Source organism: Acyrthosiphon pisum, chromosome A2, assembly GCF_005508785.2.
Source record: "Acyrthosiphon pisum isolate AL4f chromosome A2, pea_aphid_22Mar2018_4r6ur, whole genome shotgun sequence".
NCBI classification, from domain to species: Eukaryota; Metazoa; Arthropoda; class Insecta; order Hemiptera; family Aphididae; genus Acyrthosiphon; species Acyrthosiphon pisum.
Genome location: NC_042495.1, coordinates 14,484,585 through 14,493,644, shown reverse-complemented (window position 1 = coordinate 14,493,644; position 9,060 = coordinate 14,484,585). Strand labels below are relative to the sequence as shown.

The 9,060-nt window shown below is 29.3% G+C and overlaps 2 protein-coding genes across 2 annotated transcripts in view; both read right to left on the bottom strand.

Moving 5' to 3' along the window:
- Positions 1-425: 425 nt before the first annotated feature.
- On the bottom strand, positions 426-5,577 carry LOC100160419 (cell division cycle protein 23 homolog). Its single transcript, XM_001950604.5, has 7 exons — positions 4,905-5,577; positions 3,308-3,544; positions 2,884-3,229; positions 2,636-2,813; positions 2,227-2,571; positions 1,906-2,152; positions 426-1,840 (listed from the first exon to the last, which is right to left on the bottom strand). Exons 1-7 carry the CDS (start codon positions 5,036-5,038, stop codon positions 1,324-1,326), a joined length of 2,004 nt encoding a protein of 667 aa, XP_001950639.2. The 5' UTR covers positions 5,039-5,577; the 3' UTR covers positions 426-1,323.
- Positions 5,578-6,780: 1,203 nt separating this feature from the next.
- Positions 6,781-9,060, bottom strand: part of LOC100160461 (MOB kinase activator-like 1) — a 5,987-nt gene continuing 3,707 nt past the window's right edge. Inside the window, exon 4 of the mRNA XM_001949698.5 lies at positions 6,781-7,383. Within this exon, the coding sequence (XP_001949733.2) occupies positions 7,303-7,383 (81 nt within the window). The 3' untranslated portion in view covers positions 6,781-7,302. The remainder of the gene's footprint in view (positions 7,384-9,060) is intronic.

Sequence of the window (9,060 nt, the reverse complement as noted above, 5' to 3'; positions counted from 1 at the left end):
ATGACTTTAGGTATAAGTGACATGTCCGGGGCTAAAGGGTATGGCTTAAGGTTTGATCCCAATAAAAGAACAAATAGGGAGAATATCATTGGAGAAATCAATAATCGTCATTATTTAGTAAAAATATTCAAACTAGGTTGTCCAATTACTGGCCAATAAAATAAGATCTAATATATTAAAATTGCAAAATATTATTCTATAGTTATAGATTGCGAGTTAAGTGCAAATTACTAATATTTTCTAGTCTGTTATATTATGTTTGAGTATCTTAATCTTGGCTATTAAGCTGACATGCTATTTTATATTTTTTACAAACATTAGATTATTTTCACATTTATCATGCTCTGTCTCCAAATGTGTGTTAATAAAACTGTTTGTATTTGTAAATGTATCAAATAAATTTACTATACATAATGACAATGTAGTAAAATAAATAGTATAAAATATATTAATCGTTACTAAATGTTGAGACATTTTTCATATTACTAGTTAATAGTAAATTTTATTCTTCCTATAAAATATTTTATTGGGCCAATACTTATTTCTATTAAATACAATTCACATTTTATACCAAACAAAAATGGCGTTATGCGGTGGCCGAATAAAATAGAATTAACAGTTGAATTTTACTACTGAAACAATATTTAAATGCAAACTGGTAACATATTCATATTCCTTCGAGTAAAATGCAATCAATATGTTTGAATTCATATTACTTTAACACTCAACACATCTAAATAAAATGTGATAATTAACAAATCATAGAAAATTACAAAATATTTAGTATTTTTTTTTATCACGCATATCTGCTTATAGTTTAAGGTAAATTAATTTTATTTTACAATAATATGTGCTAAAAATATCAAATTAAATACATATATACATATAGTTTAATTAAAAGTAGAAAATATAGAAACATTTTCAATGATAACATTCAATAATACTCATAAAGCTTATATAAATACTTTATCAGTCTTATTTGCATAAAATATAGATATCTAATGAAAAAAAATGCAGTGATCATAATCAAGATTTTAAGGAAAAAATATTGGAGTGTATCGATACATATCGAGTCAATTTTGAGTGTTTAAGAAGTTACACGTACGATATACAAGTGATACGTATTGACCCGTATAGGACTCAAATTTCAATACGAATCGGCACGATTGAACGAAACTAATTCCTGTCGATAATTATTAAATTTCTCTTCTTGAAAATCTTGAATCTTTTTTTTAAATTGGAACAAAATTAATCATTCTAAAAATTAAATTAATAAAATAATCTATTTCAAAACTTTACTTTATAGTATTTTACAAAATTAAATTACTCTGAAACACTATCTAAAACACTATCTGATTCACTGGGATCCACCAAAATCATATACCTTGATATAGAATTACACAAATGTTCTTCTTCATCGCTATCATCGTCATCATCGTCATCATCGTCATTATCTTTATTATCTTCACTTTGATTCACTTCAGCTTTTTGAGTAAGTGACAGCAATTCTAACTGTCTGGGCATTTCTTCTTTATCGTAATCCTTGGATTTTTTCTCATCCATCGAAGTAAATTTAATTATGTTATCAATTTCCATGTAAATTCTTTCATGAACTATAGTTTTTAATAACGCTTTAGCTTCTTCTTTGGTTTCTGCATAGTTTAAACATTTTTGTGCATAATGAAAAGCTTGATCAAAGTTCATACGAGACAGATAGTAGTTTGCAAGGAACATATAAGCATAGCTGTGATCGCGAGTCTGTTCATCTAGTCCGTGTTCTTCAATGTATTCTAAAAACATTTTTGCAGCATCATCTGGTCTATTTATAACTACGTACAACCTGAAAAAAAAATGACATCATCATATGAGGCAACAAATAAGCTAAATAATGTAATTTGAACTCACTTTGCTAAGTATATGAGACCAAGCTTTTCATCGTCACCCATTGCCCGCCCTTTTAGATAACTTTGAAATGCCATGTCGACATTACCTAGTTTTTCATAAACATTTCCAACGGCAATTATCATACGGCTGTCAAACGGTCTCAGTAGCTGTGCTTGTTTGAAAAAATGAAGACTGTGTTTGAACATTCCAAGTATTTCATATGTTTGACCCAAACCATACCATGCTCTGTACTCATATTTGTTTATTTCTGTAATAAAAACATGAAATTAACTATATTTTTACAATCTTTAAACATTATATAATGGATATTACAACACACACCCAAAGCTTTGCTGTAACTCTGTATGGCATCGTTTGAATTTTTAAGTTCCATATATTCTTGGCCAAGTAGTGTCCAGGCAGCCAAATATAGAGGATTCAATTTAAGAGCGCGATGAAAGTAACGCATTGCTTTTTGATGTTCCCCGTGAAGACTATAATAGTTTCCCAAAATACAACAGGTTTCCACACGATATTTATCAATTTTGACTGCTCGCTGAGCAAGATAAGCTAGTTCAACTCGTTGATGTTGCACATATAATAAATTTGAATAAGTATCCATATTTTCTAGTCGACAAGGTTCAATTTCAATGAGCTCTTGAAACTTTTGAACTGCTATTTCAATGTCTATAACATATTAAATATTGATTGGCATAGATTGAACTATACAGTAATTATGTCTTATACTTACATCTTTTGTTGTGGTAACAAACTGCCACCCTAGATTGGAGAAATATGCTATCACTGAAACCACAGTTGAACAAATACTGTGTCATACCTAACATCTGTTCATTTAACTGCAAGTCCAAATATTTTTGACAGTAGAAGAAGTTTTTCATCCAGTGATTGGGTAACTCTAGCTTTGATAACTAAAACAATACAAACAATAATTGTTGGCAAATAAACTGGTTTATTAATAATTTATTTTATTTTATTTACCTTAACTCGATCTACAATAAGATCCCCAAGTTGCATCCACGCATGCCAATTGAGCGGCACCTCTTTTATAGATTCCACAAGCATATTAACAGCTGCCTCGTATTGTTCTAATTTCACATACACTACACCAAGTAAATATGTCAAATACCCATCCCCCTTTTTTTGTTGTCGTATAGACTCTAGTTGCTGAGATAAATAGTCTAGGAAATTTCGATATTCTTTAAACATGGAAGGTGTTGCTTCACTACCAATATTTTTAATATTACTGTCAGCAGCCAAATAATCTGAATACATTTTCAGAAATAATGGTATTTTTGAATAACAATTTTTCAACCAAAATGATGCTCTGAAAAAAAAGTCATGTCTCAGTAACGATATTACAAAATATAGATTTTGGATTTTAAATTTTAAATACACAAAATACCTCTGATATTCTTTTGCATTGTAACATGTTCGGGCATGAAGATATAGTTCCATTTCTTGATATGCTATTGGAAGTTGGTCTATGGAATATAAATCTGTAGGTTTTGAAACCGGCACACGTTTAGGTACAGAGATTAGACAACTACGGGTGATTTTTGGTCTTTTGTACCCTTCTATCTTTTTGGCTAATGGTTTTGGATTATTGCCGACCTCAAGTGATAGAAGAAGATCTGCAGACCTGGCCATGATGAAAAAATATACATTATATATATATATACAATACATCGTTACTTACTAAAGCTTAGCAGTAATTAATTTAAAAATATTACAAAATAAGTAGTTTTAAAATCAATGGTTGATTTGGGGGGGGGGGGGCGCAGAGGGACGGAGTCCCCCTTCTTTTTAAATTTGTTTTTAGCGTACCCCTTCTATTTATTTGAAACGGACCGCTGGGAACCCAACATAAGCAAGTGAATTTGTAAATCGTGATTTCCTGATGCCAAATTTACTTAATAGGTACACAATATTTTATATTATTTTTATATTTTATTATAGCCTGTAAGTTGAATTAATATTATAAATTACAACAAAATAACTATAATCGTTATTTTTATTTTTATTTGTTTCTATTGTGATAACTGATAAACAAAGCGTTATAAATAAAATCCCATTTTTAGCGGTTTTTTTGTAATTTGTCGGTGGTTTTTCTCGTGGCATTAAACTACTATTGAGAAAATCGAAAAATGACCCCCCTATAAAAAGTGTTTTTCCTTCTACATGTATTTTTCGAATAAAATTGATATTGTTTTGGTGTGATAAGTTTATGGGAAGAGAGGGAGGTGGAGAGACGGCAATGTGACGATTAATTTTGTGTGGAACGCTCGTTTATCCAACAACAGCAGAGTCCCCCTTCTTTTTTATTTCCAAATCAACCACTATTTAAAATTACTTTTGTTCAATGGGTAATAACTATTAATTTTTATTAAATAGTATTATGTCATATTTATTTTTCAATAATCTTATAAAATTAATAAGTTTTACATTATGCGTACCTAACTCCATAACTTAAAAAAGAATGGAGCAACATTAGTATCAGAATTAAATTAAGATGTCAGGAAGTCAGAATGAATTTTATAATGTTGATTAGTAAAAATAATTTAAAACACAACTGTTGTTTTATAGCCATCAATATTAGGTAGAAGATAATAATAATAATAATAATAATGTGATATAAAATAACAAAATGTAACTTTTATTAATGAATTGGTTCCCAGAGTATTTTTTTTTGGCAAATATCCAACAACTCACAATTCTCCGAGGGGTGAACACCTTGGGGGTAATCAGTGTACAAGGTGATGGTAATCATGGGTATTCATAGGTAACCATAGGTAATCATAGGTAATCTTTGTAGTAAATCATGGGTAATCATAGGTATAATCATTGAAATCGGTAATCTGGTGTACAAAATTTCTGTCAGTCGTTTACCCCTCGCAATTCTCAATACTCAGAGAGGTCGGTTGCGTAATGTATATAACAGTCAAGTAAACTTCGGAGATGTGCAAATCAACAGGAAAACTTAAAACAATTAAGAAACTCACCACTGACAGCTGGTTTTCAGACCTCGGGCATACAGTTCGTTCATGCTGACGAGGAGCTCTTTTTTGACGTCGTCCATTTTTGGAACGAGACAACCGACTTTTGCCACATCGACGTCCATAGCGTAGTTACTCATAATTTCTATCGTTCCACAGACGGAGTCACGGACACGAGTGTATTTGAAGGCGGTGTCAGTTTTCAATCTTCAGAGACATTGACCACCAATAATTGATGAACAACTGAAGGAGTGCAGACTGCAGCCTACAGACCAATGTCCAACCTGTATATTTTTATAAAGTATTAAGTTCCAACAGTTTAAAAGTTAAAATTTTTAAGCGGTACTCCGATCCACACTCAACAGTCAAGTAGTCAACACTCAACCGTTCGCATAGACCATGCCGACTGATAAGCAATAATAAAAATCGCCGACCACTGATAAGTGATAAGCCGATATGGCGGTAAAAAACGAGGTAAAAAATAAATAAAAATTGCAATTTGCAATTTTGCACGTCGAAAATGACCAAGGTCACACTATCACCACAGAATAGATGAAATCACAGTCAGCTTGTCAACAGACCAATTATAGTGTTATACAGTGTAAAACATTACAGCAAATGGCTGAACAAGGCATAAGCAAGGAGATAGCCCCTACCCCCCCAATTGACGTATTTATTTTAGCCTTTATTATAATATAATATTAAAAAAAAAGTCTAAGTAAAAGAAAGTTTAACGAGGATTTTTTAGTGACTTAGCCCCCCTCCATGTATGACACTGTTGGACATCATCTATTTGTCTCAATGAGAAATTACATTTTAGTACCCAACTAGACACTAGTGACTACTAACTTGATGACTATATAATTAAACCAGTCTGGCTTGAACATTCATCAGTAATTAAAAAGTAAACAATAATTAAACATAACAGCTATTAGGATGGGGAACACTTTGCAATCAAAATTATTTAAATCCAACATAACTCTTACATATTTTATTTAAATAATAATATTGTCATTAATGTTTTACTTTGAAACTTGAGTCTACTTAAAGGTCAAAATGTTTCATTAGCTAGAAATTGCTTTGTTTTAAATATTTCTACTTATTGAGTATTGATTATCTAAATAGTAAGGCACAACCTGTTGCTAAGTCCCAAATAAAACTTTTTTATATACAATTATACGAATAAATGTCTAATATGTTTTAAAGTTTATTCTATCAAATATATTGTACTGTATATGAGTTGGTTACCTAATGAATAAAGCGGTTAGTGAATAGGTACTGAAAAAGTATTGGGTATTTTGTAATTGTATACAGTATAGCATAATAATATACTATTATAATTATGGTTTGGTTTAGAACTTAGATAATAATGGAATAATAAATATAGTAATTTCATTAATATAAATTGGATCACATCATTTATGGATATTCTTGTACCTATGTAACAATAACAACATTTAATGCCTTAACCTCCAATGGAGTTTTCTCAATAGTCAATAAAGCCCAGTAATTCTCTAAAAAGAAATTAAAATAGATACTGTTTAATCACAGCAGGGGGTGGTATTATGGGGTGAGTGATCGGCTTGCCGTTTCAAGATAGTAGCTTAACTATTTCATGCTGTTAATAATGAGTAAAACGATGTAACAATTGACCATGAGATAACCATAATAGTATTTAATAGTATGCCAGTATGTATGTTGTAGGAGCTTGCATTAATCTATTAAATCTACTAGGAATAATATATTGAAAAGTAAAGAAAAATAATATCAATAACCAATTCATATAGTAAATTGTTTTTTTTTTCTGTTATATATTTATCACAAGTGCACCAACAATAGTTACTGTTTAAATATTAAGTATAAAAGCAATAACACTATAAAATACGATTGCAATATTGCAATATAATATAATATAAATTACATTAAAAATAAACATTTCGTTGTTCTGATAATTTTGTTCAGAGATTCCTACATATACAGTAATTACTATTCTGGCACACTGTATATTATACTAAAAATAAATAATTAATGTATATTAGTCATTGATAATATAAATAATATATATTAGTAATTCTATTATAAAATCGTACAAAATAGTAGTAAAACTGAAACTATACTTAAATGGATTTTCTTTGGTGGAAGATTGTCTAGACAATATACAGAATAGTGCTTAATATCAATGATTAGCATTATAGCATTGATAATTTATAGTTTTACATAAAAATATATTTGTTTGTACATATAATGAATGCCAATTGACTAACTTCCTAATTTTTAATTTTTATAAGTGTTTGTGTATGAGAACCATTTTTTTAATAAAAAAAAATAAGTTATCACATTGAAAAGATTAAAGCTGTAAACTCATTGTGCTAAGTTCAATTCTTCATTAAGCACCATAAGTCACTTATCTAGTTTCACGGCCAGCCAATTTATCAATATAGTCTTGTAATGGAGCCAATTCTCTTCGATCAATTAGTACAAATTCCTGTTGAAGACAAATAACAATTATCAGAATTTAATTTAATCTATATTAATCTACCCAAGTAAAATAATTCTAAAAAATAAATATTCTTAGATAATAGTTCTATATTTAATATTAAAATTCTATTAAACTCAATAATATATCATTTTTTCTTAAATGTTGATAGGTGAATATCCATCCAATAATTAAATATTGAACTAATAGTTGATAAAAACTCTATATATTACAGCATTATATCATAAGAGTATAACACTACTTTAAATAATATGTAGAATTAATACAGAAAATTCAAAATTTTACACAAGTCATATAATTTGGCAACTGCTATATTCATACAGTTCAGAAGTCGCTTTACTACAAAAGCATGACATGTTAAATTAACGTTTAGATTAATTGAACCATTTGGTTTAAATAGTTTTAATAGTAAATATCTCATATAAGCAGCTTTGTATGACAACAGAGAAAACAATAGGAAAATAATAATTGACTAGTAAGTAATGATTAATTAATAAATCTGATAACATGTTTGATGAGTCCAACATTCCAAGGTATAATGTACTAATATGATATTATATAGTAGATATTCAATAATAATTTAAACTATCGTATAATAAGTTATGGAATTAATCTACATATAATAATTCCAGTACATAAATAAAGAACATATTTTTGTGTGAATGCGACCAACAATTATTAAGAGTATTTTATTTTCAATTTTTAAATTAAAATATTTAAAAAAGTATAATATTTATCAAAACAAAATGTTTAGATAACAAATTATTGTATACTGTATATGCCATCTGTTAGACAGGCAGTCCGGTATGTATTTTATAAATAAAAATTCTCACTGTCTTCATGCCCCTAAAATATTTTAGATTCTGAGCGGAGCAATGAATGTATTGATTTTACAATGATGTGTTTTTAATTTTAGATTCTGAGTGGAACGATGAATGTATTGATTTTACAATGATGTGTGTTTTTTTTTTATTTTTTTTTGTGTCTGTGTACACGATAAGTAGTCGAAATAATGCTTCGATTTTCAAATTCAGTATCTTGTTCGATTGGAAAGTGAATATCGTTGGTGCATTGGGGAGGTCAAAATTTAAAATTCCCATTAATTTTCAAAAGCGTCAAAAAAAACCAAAGAAAAATTAAGGAAAAACGAAAATTTTTACGCAAAATCGATTTTTCACAAAATTGAATTTGGTTTTTGGTGTAACTTTAAAAAAAAATGACCGTAGATACTGTTGTACCCTGTACATACTAGACACCCTGTATGCGATATGTGCGTTCGCTGGATAACGCAATGGCCTACGTGACTGTGGGAAGTGCGTTGGTCAGCGAATTCGCCGTGCAAGGACCCATACGGTTCCCACGGACGAGGACGTGTCGGCAGTCGGAGTACGGACTCGAGTTAGACAGAAAATCTTAGTTATAAGTTAAATCGTGTTTGAGTAGAAATAATAAAATCAGTGTACGTGTAGTAATTTAATTAGTGTTTTTTATTTATAAATCATCATTTCCTGATTTCAACGATAATACGGCGTTAGCACACATCAATACATGAAATTTTGACTGAATGTTTATATTAGCATTTTCTATACACCATAACATTTTCAAATTTTTTTGACTTATTTTGAGCTCTTTATGGACATTGTCAGTTTTCATTTTTTTTTAGTT